The sequence below is a fragment of the Mustela erminea genome, chromosome 1, assembly GCF_009829155.1.
Source record: "Mustela erminea isolate mMusErm1 chromosome 1, mMusErm1.Pri, whole genome shotgun sequence".
NCBI classification, from domain to species: domain Eukaryota; kingdom Metazoa; phylum Chordata; class Mammalia; order Carnivora; family Mustelidae; genus Mustela; species Mustela erminea.
The window spans coordinates 58,323,340-58,343,967 of NC_045614.1; the positions used below are offsets into that span (position 1 = coordinate 58,323,340).

The 20,628-nt window shown below is 48.5% G+C and overlaps 1 protein-coding gene across 4 annotated transcripts in view; it reads right to left on the reverse strand.

Moving 5' to 3' along the window:
* The window catches only part of EEFSEC (eukaryotic elongation factor, selenocysteine-tRNA specific), a 249,570-nt gene extending 229,267 nt beyond the window's left edge, over positions 1-20,303 (reverse strand). For 2 of the 4 annotated variants that reach the window (XM_032336962.1, XM_032336797.1), the window contains exon 1: positions 19,915-20,302. In XM_032336962.1, coding sequence (XP_032192853.1) covers positions 19,915-20,230 — 316 coding nt within the window. In that variant the 5' untranslated portion in view covers positions 20,231-20,302. Of the gene's footprint in view, positions 1-19,914 lie in introns of all 4 variants that reach the window. The other 2 variants (XM_032337116.1, XM_032336870.1) reach the window with 1 other exon arrangement.
* Positions 20,304-20,628: the final 325 nt, after the last annotated feature.

A 20,628-nucleotide genomic window follows, 5' to 3' on the forward strand; every position in this document is an offset into this window, starting at 1 on the left:
AAAGAAGGACGTGGTGCAAATCCAGGCCTTTGCAATGAGCACATGACTGGTGCTAGAGGAGTAACTGTGGTCCTCCTCCAGGGCTCACTGCTGAACCCACATTCTCTCAAGTTGTGAAAACAAGCTGAGAAAGCTTCTCCCAGCACTGCAATTCCCAAAAGCAGGAACCATATCTTTTCCTAGGGCTTTCCAAAGCCTGCACTGTGTCAGGATGGCAGAGCCCACATTGCTGGTACTCATTAAACGGTGAGCAGATGTTGAATTTTATCAGCCCTCCCAAAGAGCTTCCCCCCTCAACTCTAGCATCTGTCAGCTTCCACCTGGCCTGACACCAGTCCAGCTTCACCAGAGGTCAGTCCCACTTTCCATCCCCGTGCCCATCTTCCTTCAAACCTTGCTCACCGTACTGCCCCATCACCTACAACCCTAGCTGCACAGTGGGACCATGAGAGCACACTGCCGAGAGCGCCTGCTTGCCGGTCTATACAGCCTGTACTCTGAAACTAGCCATGAGGCTGGCACCTGGCACCTTCATTTGAGGGGGGAAAAAACCAACAGGAAATGGGGAAGAATTTGAGACTAGAGACCACAAAAGAGGAAATATTCCTAGCAATAGAGCATCTCCACAGCATGAGATTTAATCCCAGGCTCGGAACCTCAGAATGACTTTGGAGAAAAGGGGGGCTTTGTTGCAGTACAAGTTGAGAGAGGAGGGGGAAGAGGAGGAGAAGTGGGGGGAGGGGAGGGAGGGGAAGTGGGAGGAGGGAAGAGGAAGGGGAGGAGAGGAGAGGAGGAAGGGGAGGAGGGGGAGGAGGAGGGGAAGAAGAAAAAGAAAGAAAAAGAGAAAGAAAGAATGCCGATGATGACATTAGACAGGAGAGAGGCCAGCTTTGTCCTGCATCCTGTTGAATAGCCAAGTAAAACAATGAATCTATTTTTTTCCCTCCTCTTCTTTGCCTTAAAAAATTCAAGAATTTCATTTCCTTCTTTGAAACATAGCTCTTGCATAATTCCAGTGCTCTTTCCTGCTGTCTGCAATGCTGAGGGTGTTTGACTCTCCCCAGCGACCTCAGAAGTAGAGGCACTCCGGTGCCAAGCCTCCCAGTGCCGGTCCACAGGCCACAGTGGCAGTGAGCGAGTGAGCGCGGCTTCCATTCACTGCGCTTCTACCACGCACCAAGGAGGCTAACTGCATCACAGTGGCTACTGCTAACCCCCCCAGCAAACTCCAGAGGTAGGCGTTAGTCCTTTCAAATGGGCAAAGAAACTAAGGTTTAGAAAAGCAAAATGTCCACAGTCACACAGTAAGCTAGTAGAATGGCCCAAATCCCCTATTTAAATCTTGCCTCTCTAAGTCTGGAGCACAGGCCTTTGCACTGCAGCCTCTTCACTCCGGAAAGTTCCGTGAGACGAAGTCTGAAACCTCCTTCTGGATTTCCCAAAGGCAGCTATTAATTAGGCATGACAAGCAACGGACCAAAGTTTACAGTGTTTGCAAACTTAAAAACATTTCCTGGCTCCAAAATACAGAAAGCAAATGGTAAAAGCTAGAATTACTCCAAGCTGAATTAGATTTCTGCTACGACGGAAGATGCCAGCGGTACACTGAGGAGTCAATGCAGACAGCTGTACGTATAAACTGTATTTTATGCGGGATGTCAGCACATTTTACTGATGTTCATCTGCTTTCTAGGCTGCTGGGGGGTGGGGGGCTCCGGCCACAAAGGTCTCAAAGCAGCCTTCCAGTTTCTCTGGACCTTCTCACCAGAGGGTACTCCCACCAGGCCCATGGGCAGCCCCTGAGGAAACAAAGAGGGGACCGCTTCTGACAGCAGAGGCCACAGCAAGCATTTCCTACAGGAGGCAGGAACAGCTTTCCCACCCTCTTCAGAGCTCCTAACCCCAAAAGACTGCTGTGCAGTTGGATGCGCGTGGCCCCCCTCATCCAACCGAGAGACTGTGGATCAGGCTGGAGCGAGAAAGGCCTCTGAGCCCATTTGCCATCCTCCACACATGGGCACAAACCACCCCCAGTGCTATCTTCATCTGGGGACTCCATTTCCAGAGGCACTTCCTCTACTTCCAACTCTTCCACGGTATTGGTAAATATTGATAATTACCTCCAAATGCAAACGCAAAGCAGTTTGTGTTCTGAAACGCGGATCATAATTCAAATTGGAAGCTGACACTAATCATTTGATGCTCACTTGAAAAGACCAGATAGGCCGTGCAGGAACATTTCAGTAGGGGGAACGATAAGGAGAAGGGAAATAAAAATTATTGGTATTTACTCAGCCTGCAATGCTTGTGGAAGGAAACTCTTTTAAAAGGGAGCACTTCAGAATGGTTATTCAATCTGAATTTTACAGATAGCACTGGAAATATTTTCTCACAGAATGCATTCTATCTCTACCATCATATCTCGCCGTGTGCCGTTCACGTCTTTCATTGCAGGAATTCTCACTCAATTTTGCTCCATTATGAGCTGACGGTGACCCAGAGTATACAAGGCATTCAAGAATCTGACTGGAAATTACTACCAAGGAACATCTGTCCCATTCCCCGCTTGCCAACCCTGCCTTAGGGAGTGAAGATGGAAAACAACCCAGAATCCACACACAGAAACAACTTTTCATTCCCCTTACAAACTAGGCTGCTTTGGAAATTGAGGGCCCCAGCATTTTTCAGAAATTATGTTCCTGGAAAAACATGGCGTGAGCCTCTTTTGAAAGCCTGCAGCTCAAAAAACCTTCCCTTCCTACCCAGACCCTTCTAATAAAAGCCAGGACAGGAGCTTCATGGGGAAGCAAACAAGAAGGCCACCCATGGTTCTCCTCCCTCGGTGCTGTCAAATTCAAATTCTGGATGAAATCCTACTGATCAATTAAAGACCGTGAGGATGTCACAAATACTAATATATTCCGCAGGGTACACGGCATCTATCTTATAGACACACTCACTTCGGAAGATTTATGTTGCGATTAGAAAAGATTAGAAGAAGACATCTGATTTCATATAGGGCTAAGCTTGGGAACCCAGCTTTTCTTGATGGCTATCAGAGGATCGAGGCGGCAGCGCAGCACTCCCCCCACCCACTTAGATTTCATTTTGTCTTGTTGCAGATGCTAAGAGGGCTGAGCAACAGACACGCTTAGTGAATCAAATAAAAGGACGACCGTCCGTGCCTGTGTCCCTAGCGTCATGTCCAACAATCCCCCATGCCCACGGGCTTATAAAGGGGTGAGAGCCAGAGGGATCAACATCACAGTAACTGCTCCCTACTACGTGCCACAAGCTTTATGGCCATTTCTCAGCTACAACCGCCCCAAGCAAGATAACCACCTGCATTCCGGGTGCACAAACGGGCTCATAGAGGTGAAGGAGCACTGCCACTGGAATGCACAGTCCCTTCCACCTCACCATCCTGCCTGCCATCATCTCTGGCATTTCCTCAGGGCACTGGCCCTGGCAGCCGCTGTTGCTGTACACTAAACTTTTTCGGGTGTTAACCTGTGGCAGGTACCTGGGACCCACAGTTCTAGGCTGGGGGGAACAGAAGAGGTGCGAGCCCCCAACTCTGGCACAGGCTGCAATCCAGAGGGACAGGGGCTGCCCATTAATACACATCTTTCTGGCCTGAAAGCCTGTACCAAAGAGCACGGGAGAGTTGAACGCAGGTCAATCCTTATACAAAAGCGGACGTGGCCTATTTCAGAGAGTAGATTGTGCCCCCGAGAGGCAGGGAGATCACCTTTTTTCTCTCCTGGAAATGCCTTGCTCTGGTTAATACCATGAACTTGCAGAGAAAGGTTGATAACTGAAGCCCATATCTTCAAATGTTTTCAAAGTTAAGTCAGATAATCTTTACACTGATGTGAAAGGGGAAGAATATACATTTGACCTCTTGCTTCAAACAAAAACCTTTCCATATGGTTTTTAATTAGAAAGCAGTGGTTTTGCTTTTGCAACACTCTTTAACCTCTGCCATTGTAGGTACAAGGCCGCAAACCGTACTTTCGTTTGATTAAAAAAAAATAAAAAATAAACGCTGAAAGTAAAAATATTTTTCTTTTTAGGGAAAGAAAAGATAGCAAGCAGCTATTTTTCGGAAGGGTCGGGCGCTGAAAGGCATCTATGGGAAGCCATCATGGCTGTGGCTTACAGTTTATTTTGTCTTGAAAAAGTCCGAGGTCATTCTAACTAGGTTGACCTGCTAACCTACACACTGATCATCTCCATCCAGGACCGTAAGCAAACACTGCCCTCTTGTGCACCGAACAGTCCGGGAGTCGGCGTGGAGATGGGTTCCACCTACCGCCCTGTGGCCAGCTTGCAACTGTACAGCTGCCTCTCGGGGCCTGGAGATGTGTCAGGAAAAGGATGACACACATCTGTTACCAGGGCGCTTGCTAAAATGTCCCCAGATTGCCTTCCGAGACAGATTTTGAGATAAAGAGGAAGAGAGGAAGATTCAGCTGAAGAAATCAAACCAAAAATAACTGCCTCTTATCTTTCCTAGAAAATATTCATTCCTCGAAAAGAAACTACTGGTTACTGTGACAAGTTTTCTCATTATATACTTTTAAAAACTTTTAGGAACAGATAATGAATCTACAATAACAAGTATACAGTGCTTTTTTTTTTTTAATCTGGGAATTATCTGCTAGGCAAAGAGATTCCATTTGATTCCAGAAGGGAAAATAGGCAAGAAGAACCCAGGTTGCTCTTTCTCAAAGGACTCCCCCAAGGTTCAGTGATACGGTCTGCTTCTTTCTGATGAACCCCAACCTGTTAGAGTCACCTGGAAACATTCTCCTCCAACCTGGGGACATGGCTATCCCCAGAAGACCAAATTGACATCTCAAGAGAGCTTTAAAGGATATGAACTAGTGTCCCTTATTAAACAACTTGAGAAAAATCAAAGGCAGAAAAATACCCACTCAAGTCTGGGGCCAGGCCAGGCCTCCTTGGCAGGAACCTCCAGGGAAAGGTCCTGGTCTTCTCTAAATGAGTCTCCAGTTTCAGTTCTGAACCACAAACCATCAAAATGTTGAAACCACCCCTGTACCCTTCTAGACACAATCCAGGATGGGCCAGATCTCCTGCTTAACTCACTTCTGGTGGAGAAAGAGAAGGCAAAAATCTGCCCCCAATGCATTACCTTTAATCCAACGGGTACCCCAAAGGAAAGGGAATGGAGATAAAGATTTAGGGGCGTGTGTTCCATGGGCTTTGACCAGGTCTCAGAGGGTGGGCTGGGTACCGGCGACTTCAGCTACTTCACTTAACCATCTCTGATGTCCAGTGCTTGGTTTAGTGCTTTAGGAATGTATCCTTAACCTTCATAAGCAACTACTGCTTGTAGTTCATAAGCAGTCAATGTGAAATGGCCAAACACAAGCACAGAGGAGGGAAGACTGGTTCACTTTATGCCAGGATTATCTGCCAACTCCTATTCTCACCTCAGCCCTTCCCTCTACCATGGTCAGAAAATGAGGGGCACCAGAAACGGACAGTTCTTAGTGGGGGTAAAAGCCAAAGGTCAGCCACACAGAGACCATTCACCTCCAGAAGGCTGGTGGTGTTCCTCCTCCTTGCTCTTGGCCCTCATCTCAGAATGACAATACATGCAGATCCTTTATCCTCCAGCCACGGTGAAGCTGCCTGCGGCTCAAGTATACGCATTCATCCAACACGCCAGCCCCACACCGGGGGTCTGCTGCGGAAAACAGCTCTGTACAGTCAGCCAGAGTGACCCGCTCACTTGTACCACAGTCCCCACCTTCCTCCTGTCTCAAAACCATCACGCGTGCCACTCCTTCCCAGCACTCCAGGGGCTGCCACGGCTCCTGTCCAACCTTCCGATTTTTGTTCAAACATAACTTCCTCAGAAAGGCCTTCCCACATCCACCTGTCCGTCTCTGGGCATTGTGCGCTGTCCTTCGCAGCAGTATCCCAATGTCCAGGGCTGCGCAATCCCGCTTACTTCTGTGGCACCTGCCTCCCCCACTCCCAGGTGCTCAGCCTTCTTCCCTGACCACCAATGGAAACCAAACCCAACTCCTAGCTCTAGATTCCTCTGAACCTGCTGAATGAACTGATCGATGGAATGACACACCTTTCCTTCTACAGTGTCTGATCTGATGGAGAGGGGCCCCCTAAGACACCAGAATCTTGGGAAAAGAAATGAAAGAAAGCTGAGGAACCAGGCCAGGTGCTCAGATAGCCCCCAGCCTACTGCAAGAGTAGGTGACAGAACAAACCAGTTGCTGCCCAGGTACAGACCAGGAACGTCAGATCTCTGACACTGCAACAGCTCAGACACCAGCTCCCAAAGGCCACAGGGGCCTAGGACTGTGATGTTGCACATTTTCAGGTTTCTTTTGGGCTTTCCCTCAAGAGAACACATGAAGAACTAAATGGTGAGATCAGCTATCTGTTGAAGGTGACTCAGGAGTCTTGGGGGCAGCCAGCGGGAACAGCACCACCATGTCCCTACCCTCCTGCTTCAGGGAGCCCTCTTCTCTTTCCCCAGCAAGTGTCATATCCTTCAAGTATTCTGTAATAGTATGTGAACCCTAAGTTCACATCTGCCCTCCCAGGTTCATAAGAACTGGTGCTCCAGGAAGCATATATTTAGGAGGAATTCTGGGCCCAAAGCTTGACCATCAGAGAGAGGATCCTCTTTCTGTCACATTGTCAAGCCAGACCAGGCAGAGCCAGGGTCACCCACTGGACAGCGAACGCGCCCAATGCACCTCTGGAGGGCCTCCTCTCCCTTCACCTTCGAAGCCTACTTGCAGAACACCACTGGCGCAGGCCACGGGCTTGCATTATGCTCATTTCCCCATCCCCAAGCTCTGGGGCAAGTTTAAAAGTCCTCGTCCTGTCTCAGAATCAGGTCTGAATTAATACCCTTCCTCAAAAGAACTCCAGTAGCAAAGTGAAAACAGACGCACTAGACAATGCCCTTTGAAAGCCCCAGCAGGGACGACTGGTGACAATGCAGCCCCTGGCTCTGAAAGAAACCTTAAGGTTAAAGGTTCACAGAGGCAGAAGAATTACCAAAGTACAAGTTTGTTCAAATTTCCCCCGGCAGATTTAAACAACCAGGGTCAAGCTGAAGATTGCTGGCAAAAACCTATGAGACAACCCAGCCCCTTTGAACTGTGTAGAGAAAGGAAAATATACGGTCTGGGAGGGATCTATATTACAGCTTTTAAAAATGGTCTTGAAAAGGTCACCCCTGTTAACTCAAAATCAGCCCGTTGAAGGATGTTTGAAAACTGCCTCTAAAACAACAGGGCTGCCGGGCCCTCACCGTGTGCGGTGAGCAGCACTGAGGTCACCGTGTTCCCGGCATTAGTGTGCTGACCCTCTGTGGGCCATGAAATTAACCATCAGCACAGCAGAAATCTGCTCCGAGTTAAACTACTTTGCTACGCAAAGTGGCCTGAAAATGAAATACGAGGACTGAATTTCCACTGAAAGATGAACTTGTCTAACCTCAAGGCAGGCTTCCTCCACTGTGAACTCTGTGTGGCCACTGGTTCCAGGCCCCCCAAGAGGGTGGGTCAGTGCTGCAGGCAGTGGGAAATGACCCCTTATCCAGCCGTTCGTTCACTCACTCATGTCTGCATGCACCAAAGGTTGACTCGGGGCCAGGCCAGGTCCTGGACCCCTGCACACAGAGGTGAATGATAACAGGCTCCTGCCCTCAAAGGGGATCAAGTCCAGTGGAAAACATAACCCGGTAAACAGAAAATGACAACCAATGGGGAGAAAATGAGATCCTAGGGTATATATAGGATGTCAGAGGCCCTGGAATAAGGGTCACCTAATTCAGGCTGGGGAAAGCCAACACTGAGGTTTCCCTGAGAAGGGCATGTTGCCTGATGACATAGCCATCAAGAGAATGTGATCTGTCCAGAGACCTGCAAGTAGTTCATTAACCCAGGAGTCCTGAGAGAGACAAAGAGAGACAAAGAGACACAGAGCCATCATGAAGGGCTAATACCAGACATGCTGAGGAATCTGGCCTTTCTGCCAACTGAGGGCAATGAAAGACTTTTAAAACAGGGAGGTAAAATAGCTACATGAGCAATTTAGAAAGAGTTCTTGGCTACAGAGGGGAGGATAGTTTTAAGGCAGCGGGGGGTGGGGGGTGCTGGAATCAGAGAGACTATGAAGGAACACTGTACTCATCCAGCTGGGCACCAATGGAGGCCTGTCCTAAGGGAGCAGCTGCAGTGATGGCGAGGACACACAGGTAAGAGGACATGCAGGAGGGACAAGACTTGGTCACCAACTCATATGAAGGAGGACACATTGAGGATCATTTCAAAGGTCATACCCTGAGGCACCTATGTGGCTCAGTCAGTTAAGCATCTGACTCTCAGTTTTGGGTCAGGTCATGATCTCAGGGTCATGGGATCGCCACCGCCCCCCTGCCCCGGCCCACAAGGGGTTCCATGCTCAGCTTAGAGTCTGCTTGGGATACTCTCCCCAAGTGCCCCTCCCTCCACTTACATTCTCTCTAAAATAAATAAGTAAATCTTTAAAAGAAAGAAAGAAGAGAAAAAAGGAAGGGAAGAAGGAAAGATGGAAGGGAGGGAGAGAGAAAAGAGAGGAAAAGAAAAGGTCATGCTTTAGGAGAGTGGAGGTATCATTCCCCAGGAAGGTAAGGAAGTGAAGAGGGAGGTCCTGAAGATGTGGGGTCTGAGGCCTGTGATATTCACTGATGAGGAAACGAGCCCAATAAGCAGATGGATCCACAGGTCTAGAACTTTGCAATGAAATTTAATTAAGACGTCCAGTTGCTCAGTTGCACTAGCCACAGCGCAAGTACTCATTGGCCTCACGTGCCCACAGCCACCAAGCTGAACGTTCCCATCATCACATCCCCTCTGTTGGACAGTGCTGAGCAATGCCCTGCAGAGATTTCTGAAAAACTGACCCTCGCAGTCAAAGTGTCCATCAGGCCTCTCTTAGCCACACTGATGGCTGATGGGCACAAGGTCTGTGCTGGTGAACACCAGCTTCCCTTCCTGGTCTTTCTACCTACTTGTCTGTGCAAATGCTCAAGAAATAGAGGTCGTCTTCTGTAGTCTTTTTTTCTCTAGAGCGTAAGTTCTGAGGAGTATCTCTGAACATGCCCTGGGTCATCATCATTTCAGAGACTAAGGAACACTGAGCAAACACGCGTGTGCACACACGCAAGCGTCTTTGGTGCTTATGGCATAAGGCCCTGAAAATCACCTAGAAATGACCACAAGCAGAGCTATTTTTTTAAGTGCCATACTGCAATGTAACTGGGAAGGCAGAGCTCTAGTCCCTGTGTCAGATGACCAAGGACAAGCCACTGACCCTCCCTGAGCTTTAAGCAACCCAAATAAATCGACAATAAAGGATGAAGCTGGGAGGCCAGCTAGGGCAGGTTCCTGAGGCCACGCAGGTCAATGCTAGCAATTCCAAGCACTAATTTTAAAAGAAAAAAGTCAGGTTTATCTTTAGGTAACACCTGTGTATGCCACCAAATAAATATCCTCAGGAAGTAGGTTAGAGACAAAGGAAATTATTTTAGTCTTCCTGAAGGCCCCAAGACAAGAGAGGCATCATCACAACACAGGAGATAGGGAAAGGGGGAAAGTCAACTTCTCTCTTAACAGCAAAACTTGTTTCTTCTCCTGCCAAGAGAGGATCACCACATTAACTAAGTCCTTCCCACTCCCTCCCCACCCAGCCAACGCCACTTCAAAGCAGCAGGAGCCTAATCGCACAGCACAAGAAAAAAAAGACCCAATTAACAAAAAAAAACAAAACTCAAATAATCCAGGCGAGAATGGAAGCTGAAGTCTCTATTTTTGACAAATTGACTTGTATATAAACCGCTCCTCAGGAGCCATAGTTCCTACCAAAGAAGGCATGAGCTAAGGTCTGAGAGCAGCTTCCCAGCAATCCAGATTTTCTGAAATCAAATTGGATTAGACCCCCGCTGAGCCAGTTACTGACCTCTGGACTCTCGCCTGTGTGGGCTGTACAATGGAGAGGGAAACTCCTACCCCTAGCTGGCAGGGTGGAGTGAGATAATAAAGGGCCTGGAACTGTGGCCAGCAAGACAGCAGAGGTTCCCAAAGTGTCCATTCCCCCCCTCTCCCTGTGAGAGGCAGACGTGCCTCAGCCCCCACTTTGCACTGCCATGTCTGCACCCCCAGAGCCACACTGTCCCTCCTAACAGTGTCCATTCTGTCTGTGGTCGCTCTCCCTCCCTCTTCAAGCTGGCTCTGTAACCCTCGGTCAGAATAAGGAGAGGGATGCATGGCCCCAGACCACTTGGCACAAGCCCTCTCCTCCAGCTCTTCAAAAGCTGGCAGGATCTCCCAGCTTAAAAACCATCCACCTGCCTCCAACTACAGGCTCTCCAAGCTCCTGAGCTCTGGGGCCCCAGGGTCTCTGCAGCTCAGCCTCATACCCTGCTGCCTCCCTGTGAGCTCCACACTCTAGCCCTTCCTTTGCCCCTATGTCCCTGTTCACTCTGAGTCCTCCAGCAGGAAAGCCTCTCCTATTCCCACTGGGAAAATCTCAGCCATCCTTCAAAGCTCTGACAAGACAGCCCCTCCTCCTAACTTGCCCATGACCCTTACGCCCTGGCCTTACCTCCTCCCACTTCTCCCACTGACTGACTGCCCGCTTCTTGAGCCAGAGCTGCTCTCATACCTCCGACTGCTCAGGCTGCACCCTGGGTCTGCTCTGCCCTCTCTTGTCCTCTGCCTGGAAACCTCTAGGTCATCCTTCCAGGCCCTGCCCAGGGTCCCCTCCTGAGGGATGCCCTTCCTGACTGTCCCAGGCAGAGGCACTCATATCCTAAGCTCCTCTTTATGAAGCCCTTATGACTCTCCGTCTTAACTGGCTGTTGGCACTGCCTCCTGCTCCTCCCTGGTCCTCCAGACCATTGAGTTCCCTGAAGACAGGCACGTCTGTATCTGCCCTCACATCCAAACAGAGTGTACAATGTATGTAGAAAAGTAGAAGCAGCTACCCTGTGACCTGTGACCATTCCTAGGTATATGCCAAGGAATAAAAACATATGTCCACACAAAGATTTGTACACAAATGCTCACAGCAGGATTAGGCATAATCACCAAGAAGTGGAAACCATCCAAATGTCCTTCAGAAGATGAGCAGGTTAAAAAACAGTATACACACATACTGGAATACTACTCAGCTATAAAAAGGGATGAATACAGCTGGGAGGTGGAAGGGAAAGTCACTGTTTAATGGCTACAGAGTTTCAGTTTGGGTTTGTTTGTTTTGTTTTGTTTTGTTTTTTACGATTTTAACTTATTTAACAGAGAGAGTGCACACATACGCACAAGCAGGGGAAGCAGGAGAAGCAGGAGAAGCAGGCTCCCTGTGGAGCAAGGAACCCAATGCGGGGCTCGATCCCAGGACCCCAGGGATCGTGACCTGAGCCAAAGGCTGACACTTAACCGACTGAGCCACCCAGGTGCCCCTAAAGTTTCAGTTTTTTAAGATCAAGAGTTCTGGAGATGGATGTCACAGGACTGTAAACTTAAAAATGGTTAAACAGTTGGAACGCACAAAAGGCTCAGTCAGTTAAGCATCCGACTCTTGATTTCAGCTCAGGTCATGATCTCAGTCAGGGTGGTGGGATCGAGCTCCGTGATGGGCTTCCTGCTGAGCATAGTCCACTTGAGATTCTCTCTCTCCCTCTCCCTCTACTCCTCCCTGCTCCTTTCTCTCTCCATTTTTCTCTCTCCACCCCTTAAAAAAAAATGGTTAGATGGCAAATTTTATGTAATATTTACTTTACCAGAATTAAAAATAAATTTTTTAAAAATTTCTCTAAAAAAGGGATGACGTGTATCTACTCCATGCTACAACATGGAAAACCTTGAAAATATCACACCAATCAAAAGAAACCAGATGCAAAAGGCCACATGCTGGATGATTCCATTTTTATGAAATGTCCAGTAAACATAAATCTGTGCACATGAAGTAAATCAGTGGCTGCATGGGCCTAGGGGAGGAAAGAACGGAGAGTGACTATTAATAAGTCTGGGGTTTCTTTTTTTTTTTTTTTTTTTTAAGATTTTATTTATTTATTTATTTATTTATTTGACAGAGAACACAAGTAGGCAAAGAGGCAGGCAGAGAGAGGGGTGTAAAGCAGGCTCTCTGCTGAGCAGAGAGTCCGATGCGGGGCTCGATCCCAGGACCCTGAGATCATGACCTGAGCCAAAGACAGAGGCTTAACCCACTGAGCCACCCAGGCACCCTGGGGTTTCTTTTTATAATGATGAAAATATTCTCAACTTCGATTGTGGCAAAGGCTCTATGCAGCAACTCTGGGAGCATACTGAACACCACCAAAGTATACACTTGAAATGGGTTCATTTTATGGTATGTGAATTATATCTCAATAAAAATGTTTACAGGCATTATTGGGTATCTACTATGTGCTAGGCCCTGGATTGGCCCTAGAGCTACTGACATAATTCAGATGTTGTCTCTGTCCCTTAGATACTTCCAGACTAAAGGGAATACTTGAATAAGGGGAAGCCAGCCACTGCAGCAGAGCAGGGGAGACACAAGGTGCCATCTGACCCTAGGAGGGTTCATTCCTGCTCCTCGCCCCACCCTGAGGTGGCCCCATTCCTGAGGCCATCTCAGAAATGTCAGGCTCCACCTCACCAGGATGCAGGCTGCCAGATCACCCAGGCACCAAAGCTACAAACACTGTCACCTTGAGCACAAGCTGAAAGGCCTCCTGGTCAAAGGGAACAGACCCACGCTCCAAGACAAGGGTGCCTCACTCCTAGCCTGTCCGAGACTCTAGCCAACAACAAAAAAAATGACTGAGCAGGGAATATGTCTCAGGGATTAATTTACGGGTTGTTTCCTGGGATGCCTGCCCAAATCTTATTCCAACCTGGATGAAGTGATTTTTGAAGAAAAACCCAGGAGACAAAGAAGATAGAAAACAAAGGAGATGCTAAGTAAAAAGCTTAAAAGCAATTAATTTTAAATGATTACAGCTTTACCAAAAGCTATGGCTATGATTTCCTTCTGACTTTGATTATAACCTTCCAGCAAAATATTTGCCTCCAGAAGGCAAAGTCTTTGCATTATTTTCTATTCCTAGCATGACTACAAAAATATTCTTTGATTTAACATTTGATATGTTTTGTTCTCAAGGGCAAGCCCCATGAGAAGAAAAATGTACCCCACAGAATGAAATATGACTACCTGCTTCCATTTTTCTTTCCTGTTGGTTCCTGCTCGAATATTCTGCATTAATTTAAACTCAAGCTGCATCTCCAATGTTATGTTACCTCCACACTGTCACCCAGACCAAAGCAAAGTCACCTGCCACCCAGCGCCAGGCGCACGGCTACAGACAAAGCTCAACTTGAGAGTCTCCTAGAGACAGCAAAAGGCACTCCAACTTGGAAGGAGATAGGGAGGGGTCAGAGAGTGATAAGGTAGCAGACAAAACAGAAAAACCTGTATTTGAAAACAGGCACACTGGACTCTGCGTGCAGCCAACTTCCTACTGGACATAGAGAGGCTGTCAGCACATTAACACAAGAGACACCAGCGTCAGGGTCCACTTCACTCAGGGGTTGAGGGCATCCCAGAAATGGCATCGCAGACAAGAATCTTCTGTTACAGTAAGATCACCTTTTAACAAAGAAGAAAAAATCAAAGGCAGCGCTCCCTGAGTGAGCATGAAGATACAGGGAAGCAAGGCCTGGAAGATTCTAGGAGCTAAAGAAGTTTAGGTTAAAGAAGCATTTCCAGTTATATCAACTCCTTTAAATACGTCCCAATATTTTAGGGCACATATATATGAACACGATACCATAACAATGTATTGCTGCGCAGATTCATAAAAAGACTAGAGGTAAAGAAAACCAAAATCGGGTTTTTTGTGTGGCTGGCTGGTTTTACACTAGCATAATGCCCAAATTCCGTGCACCGCCAGGCCCCTTGCTGTCTCGGCTTCTGTGGCTACTGCACTGCTTTCTGGGCATTATGTGCAGGTGCCCAAAGGGGAATGTAAAAAATCTGCTTGATTTAATAAAACAAGCCAAAGGGACAAGCGCTTTCTCTGCATCGGCACCAAAGAGCGCAGAGAGCTGGAAAAACAGAGAAGGCAAAGTAGCTTAAGTTTTACAAAGAGGGTCTCCTCCGGGTCTGCAGAGACAAATATCCTCGGGGGTTTGCTGAATGTTTTCCCTCCAAAGAGAGTAACCAAGTCAGACTTACAAGGCTGTGGCAGCTCTCATCAGCTCCAGCTAGGGAAAGACCCAGGGACCCAGAGGGTCCGAGCCAGGCAGGAAGCACCACTTAAATGGTGGGCAGAGGAGGGAAGGGATCAGGGCGACAAGTACAAGTCGCAGCAGAAGAGCTGTTGTTCATTAACAACTGGAACAAAAGACCAGGAGACAATACACTGTTAATCCTAGCAGCCACAAGAGGACTATAAATTGCCAAGCCAAGATACCAGCATTTTTCAGCTCTCCTCTTTCCTGCCAGAGTTAGATTGAGGATGGGTCCAAGTCCCTCACCCCCACCCAAGTCTTTAAAACATACATTACTGAATCTTTTTGAAGTTCTAGCCCTGAAAGATTTATACTCCAAAATGGATTAGAGAAAAATACTGCCCTGAAACACTACTATAGGGGGCCTGAGTGGACGGATACACTTTTTCATTCCCATTGAGAATGCCTGAGTAAGAGCTGTGTGGTCAGATCAACACAGGTTCAAACCCAACCCTGACACTTAGGAACTGTGCTCCCCACCTGACCTCTCTGAGCCTGCTTTTTCACCTGTAAAATGGGAATATCACCTCTTACTTCACCAGATTGCTTTGAGTGTTAAATGGGGGAAAAAACAGCTTAAGGGCAGCACTAAATAAAAGCTAAGTACTACTGTCACTATTAACCTCCCCCTGGTACCACGGAGTTTTATCTATGGCCACATGGATCAAGCAGATAAAGCCCAATTTTCTCTAAGCTAAGAAAGGAATCTTTGGGTAGCGAAAATACTTTGCGGGGGTGGGGGGGGGTAGCAAGAGAATCAACGAGAACTGGCTTTAATATAAGATATATTAAACTTCAGAGATATCATCATAGAACTGAGACAATCATTCTCATTTCCTTCTACTAGGGCTAATGTATTCAGCAAGGGGTCTAAATCACTCACAACGAGCCAGGAATTCTAACAAGACCCCAGTCTTCCAGCAATTCCAAGTACAGGTGCATTGCCTGCCTGGGACTCTTGCATCATCCTAAAGCTCAGGCCTGATCTTGTCACAACCCTGTTTTAAAACGCTGCCAAGGCCCTTAGAAGAAAGCTATGCTAAGGTGCAGTGCCTGGGTGGCTCAGTGGGTAAGCCTCTGCCTTCGGCTCAGGTCATGATCTCAGGGTCCTGGGATGGAGCCTCACACTGGGCTCTCTGCTCAGCAGGGAGCCTGCTCCCCCTGCCCCGCCCACTGCCTGCCTCTCTGCCTACTTGTGATCTCTGTCTGTCAAATAAATTAAATCTTAAAAAAAAAAAAAGAAAAGAAAGAAATCTATGCTAAGGGCCTAACCTAATCTAAGTTCAACAACACTCAGCACTCTAGAGACTCTGGTCCACCAACCCTTCTACCTTCATCTTCATCACACCTCCCCACACGCCATGCTGATTTCTAGCCACAACTAAATGCTGGCCATTACCTCTAACTCCGAACAGACAAAAAGACAGGTTTAAGCCACGGAGCCCTGGCTCCTCCACCATTTCCTCCACCAGGAAAGCTCTTCTTTCCACCCATCATGTCCTATACCCCACTGCCCACCAAAGTTGAGTTATTCCTGCTTTTGTCCAGTATGCTAAAAGCTCTGATAGGTCACTGGGCACATTGGACAGCGCCTCTCCCTAGTGCCTTTAGCTCCTAGAGGGAAATAAGAAACATGCATAATGTACCGATTATAAGCCAGGCCCCATGCTGATTGCTTTCTGTCCACTAACCCATGAAGAAAGTTCTTTGCTCACTTTTACCATCCAGCCCAGGAAGTGGGACACAGCTTCCCCCATTCAGACTTACCACATGCCTACCACACACCTGGCTCTGGCCCAAACGCTGAGAATAAGCCAGTCATGATTTCTACTCTGTTCTCATGGAGGACAGAGACAGTCAACGAGGAAACACATAGAGAGTTATCAGATAGTGAAAAGGGTTGTAAGGCAGTAAAATAGGGACATGAGAAAGCACGTGGGGCAGAGAGTTGAGGATACTTTGGCTGGGCAGCTCAGGAGAGCCCTCTTGACAGGACACTCGACCTGAGATATGAATGAGGAGCTGGATGTACCAAAGAGAGGGAACAATAGGTGCAAAACTAGCCCATTCAATAAGTAAAAATGAGGGCAGTGAGACTGAAGGTCAGGGGCAAGGGATGAGCTCAGAGGAAGCCGGAGGCCAAATCGTGGGTTCTGCAGCCCACAGAGAAGAGGCTGGCATTTTAAGCACAAAGAAAAGCTGCTGGGACATGTTGAAGCTGAGCGCTGACATGAGAGTTCTCGGCCTACTGTATGGAAATGAAGTAGCAGGAAGAGGAGGGCAGGCAGTCCCTGAGAAGGTCCAGCATTGTAGCAGACCAGCTGCCAGAGGCAGGGATTTGGCCTCTGAAGCAATCTCAAAAAGGCAAAGACAACTATGGATCTATGATCTATGAGTCACGAGGGGAACTAAAGGTATTAACCAGATTCAGGTTAGGGGAGGCAGAGTTAGGTAAACACCAGCCCAGGGTACTTTATACTTTCCAAGCTTCAGCTCCTTTATCAGAAAAATAGGCCTAACACTCCCACCACTTGGGGCTGTTGCACAAATTTAAGTTCTTAGCAACAGGCGTGGGCCAGAACAGGTACTCAAATGTGGGTACGCTTTCCCTCATTTTTTCTCATTTCTCTGAAAAGGGTGAGAATCTGATCTATGGAAGGAAGGATAGTGGCAGCCGTGGTCTCACCATTCCACTGTGTTCAGGTTGCATTTTAATGCCTGTAAGAAGGTAAGGAAAGGGATGCCTGGTTGACTCAGTTATTAAGCGTCTGCCTTCAGCTCAGGTCATGATTCCAGGGTCCTGGTGATCCAAGTCCACATGGGGCTCCCTGCTCCAGAGGAAGCCTGCTTCTCCCTCTCCCACTCCCCTTGCTTGTGCTCCTTCTCTCACTGTGTCTCTCTATCAAATAAATAAATAAAATCTTAAAAAAAAAAAAAAAGGTACAGAAAGTCTCCTCACTCAGGAGATGAGAGTAAAGAAGAGCCATGATGTACCTACAAGACGAGAAAAAATTCTTCTTCTTTTCTTTTACAGTTTTGCTGTCTAAACTAAGGAACTGCCAAGTCTTAGAGTCATTAAAATTTGGTTATATAGGATAAGGCTGGCACCTGAAACATTTTGTCCTACAAAGAGCTTCTCTATAAATGGATATATTAGAAGGGGAGCAGGGGAAGTATAAAGTGATTTGAGGAAGCATGGCAAAGAGCTCCAGCTTTGGGACCAGGGGTACCTGGTGTGCCACTTACCCGCAGCCTCCCTACATCCCAATTTCTTCAACTATTAAATGGTAACCACTGCACTCCTTGCAGAATCTACCTGGGGAAGTGGCAAACATGGGAGAAAAGCAAAGCCAATAAAGAGCTGTGTGGTTGCTATCTGCCAGTGTTTGGAAGGCCCAAAATCAGGTTCAAAGAGCACAGTTAGTATAGGGAAAAGCTAGGTCTCCTGCACAGCCTGACTTCAAAAGCATGCCCTTTACTATTCACCTACACTCTTTACTAAAAAAACAAACAACAAAAAACCCTAAAAGTGACTTCTTATTTTACTTTAACCTGGCTCTTCCATCTCCAACCCAGGCTGGCTTAGAGTATATGTCTGAAGATGTACCTGGACTCGACTAAACAGAATTGTTAAGAAAAGGGGAAAAGAGTAGAGAGGATCACATGACCCTTAACATTCATCTGATGACTGACACACAACTTGAATAGAAGACTTTAGACTGTGTGACTTTGAGCAGGTCTCTTCCTATGAGCCTCCACTTCCTCTACTATAAAATGGGGAAGTGACCTCAGACTGCCTGCAGCATCGAACAGCCGGGAGGTAACAAAGATTAAAGTACTTAGTACACTCATCACTACAGCTGGGACCCAGTATGCCCAGCGACCAATGAGGCCATCTGCCACCAAGCCAATAAAACCATCTGCCCAATATATATTCCTGTATGTGCTTGTAGGTGTAGAGAAGATTGGATGGAAAGATAAGGCAGTGGAAAACAGGAAAGTAACCAAATACTTGGGTCAGCAGTGAAGAAGAGACTTCTTTTAGCTGTTTACCTTTTTGTGCCAGATGCTTCTATTATTTTATCATTTTCCTCTAAAAACAGAGCATGTTTTAAAGCCCTGTCCACAGATTTAATTGCAGTAAAAACATACCCAGAAAAGTAATCCACAGAGGTATAATAGTGGCTTCCTCTGGAGAAAGAGGAGGGGCCATTACAGGACTTTTACCTAATCTGAAAAGTTCTATTTCTTCACAAGCAGAACCTATCCATGTATTACCTTATAATTAAAAAATTGATTAAATGGAACATCTTTGAAGGGCATTTTGGCAGTACCTCTCATGACTGAAAATTCATGTGCTCTTTGCCCAAGCCAGATCGGTTCCAGCAGCATATCCTACAGCCAGATCAGCACCCCCACCACCAGTCTTGTTCTAGAAAATTCACTGAAGCATCATTAGCAAAAACTGAAAATGACGTTTAAGTGTCTATCATTAAGAGTTAGTTAAGAAAACGTTGGCACAGCTGTATGATGGGATTTTATATGACCCTTAAAAATAATACAGCTTTTAGGGACGCCTGGGTGGCTCAGTTGGTTAAGTGGCTGCCTTCTGCTCAGGTCATGATCCCGGCATCCTGGGATCGAGTCCCACATCGGGCTCCTTGCTCAGTGGGGAACCTGCTTCTCCCTCTGCCTCTGCTGCCACTCTGCCTGCCTGTGCGCACTCTCGTGCTCTCTCTCTCTCTCTCTCTCTCTCTCTCTCTCTCTCTGTGGCAAATAAATAAATAAAATCTTTTAAAATAATAATAATAATACAGCTTTTGGGGCGCCTGGGTGCCTCAGTCCGCTAAGACTCGATTTCTGCTCAGCTCATGATCTCAGGGTCCGGAGATGGAGCGCCACTAGGACTCTGTGCTGGGCGTGGAGCCTGCTTAGGTTTCTCTCTCCCTCTCTAAGAAATAATAATAATATAGCTTTTTGTGTGCAGATACGGAGCCCTTGGTGTTGACTAAGTGTAGACGGCGTTACCGTTTTGTGAAGAGAGAGAAGAGGGGGTTTACGAACAGCGGGTATGCTTGTCTTTACGTGGAGTTTTTCTGAAATGACACAAGGAACTGGGGCAGCGGCTGACTGTGGTTGACTAGAAATGGGAACCAGGAGACCAAAGAACGGATGAGTGCAGACTTCTTTTGTTGGCACTTTTCACACAGACCCTTTTGGCAGTCTTTTGGGGGTTTCTGACATGTTCGTGTACTACAAACTCCTCTTGAAAACAAAAACCAAAAACCATAAACCCAACACTTTAGGGAAGCACCTTCCTGCGCGGTTGTGCTGGGTGGGAAGCGCTTCCACGTCAGCCGGTCGCGAGTTCGGGTCCCAGAACCCCCGATCGCTTGCCGGCGGGGCCTCGGGCGAGCCCCGTCCACCTCTCGCGCCCTGGTCGGGGCCCTGCCGGGAGGTGAGACGGTCCCCGTTCCCCGGCAGCGGCTCGGGCGAGCTCGAACACGGGGCCCGGCCGCTCCGCCCAGCGTCCCCGAGCCCGGCTCCCGCCCCGGCCCGCGCTCACCGCCAATGATGGTCCGGATGAGGGAGGCGTGCCCGGGGCAATCGACCAGCGTGACCTGAAGCTGCGGCTCGCCGGGCTCGGGCTCGGCTCCGGACGCCGCGGCGGACGCGGGCAGCGCCGCCCGCAGGCGCGCGGGCAGCGGTACCGAGAAGCACGAGAAGCCCAGGTCGAGCGTGATGCCGCGCTCGCGACTCTGCGGCTGCTTGTCGAAGGCGGCGGTGGAAGCCGTGGTGCTCAGCGCCCGCGCCAGCGCCGTCTTGCCGCTGTCGATGTGGCCCAGCACGCCCACGTTCACGTTCACCCGCCGACCTGCCATGCCGCCGCCGCCGCCGCCGCCGCCGCCGCCCGCGGGCCCTCCCCTCCCGCGGCCGCCGCTGCGGTCCGGCTGGTTAAGCCGCCCCCCCCGCAACCCGCGCGCCGGGCAGGCCCGTTCCGGCCCCGAAGCTTCCGCCCTCTCGCCGCCCGCGGGCGCTGCCTGGTACCGCGCAGCAGGAGGGGGCTCCAGGGGCAGAACTTGGCCGAGGTCGCCGGCCGTGGGGCTGTTGTCTCACCTGGCTCCTGCCACCTGATGCCTCAAGGAAATTGAGAACGGGGCGGGGGGGATCCGTCCGTCCATCCATTCAATCGACAGGCTGTTATTACGCGCCTACTGGGTACCAGGCACTGCTTATTCACGGCACTGGGATACAGACGGTGCTCTCTCCGTGTTACACT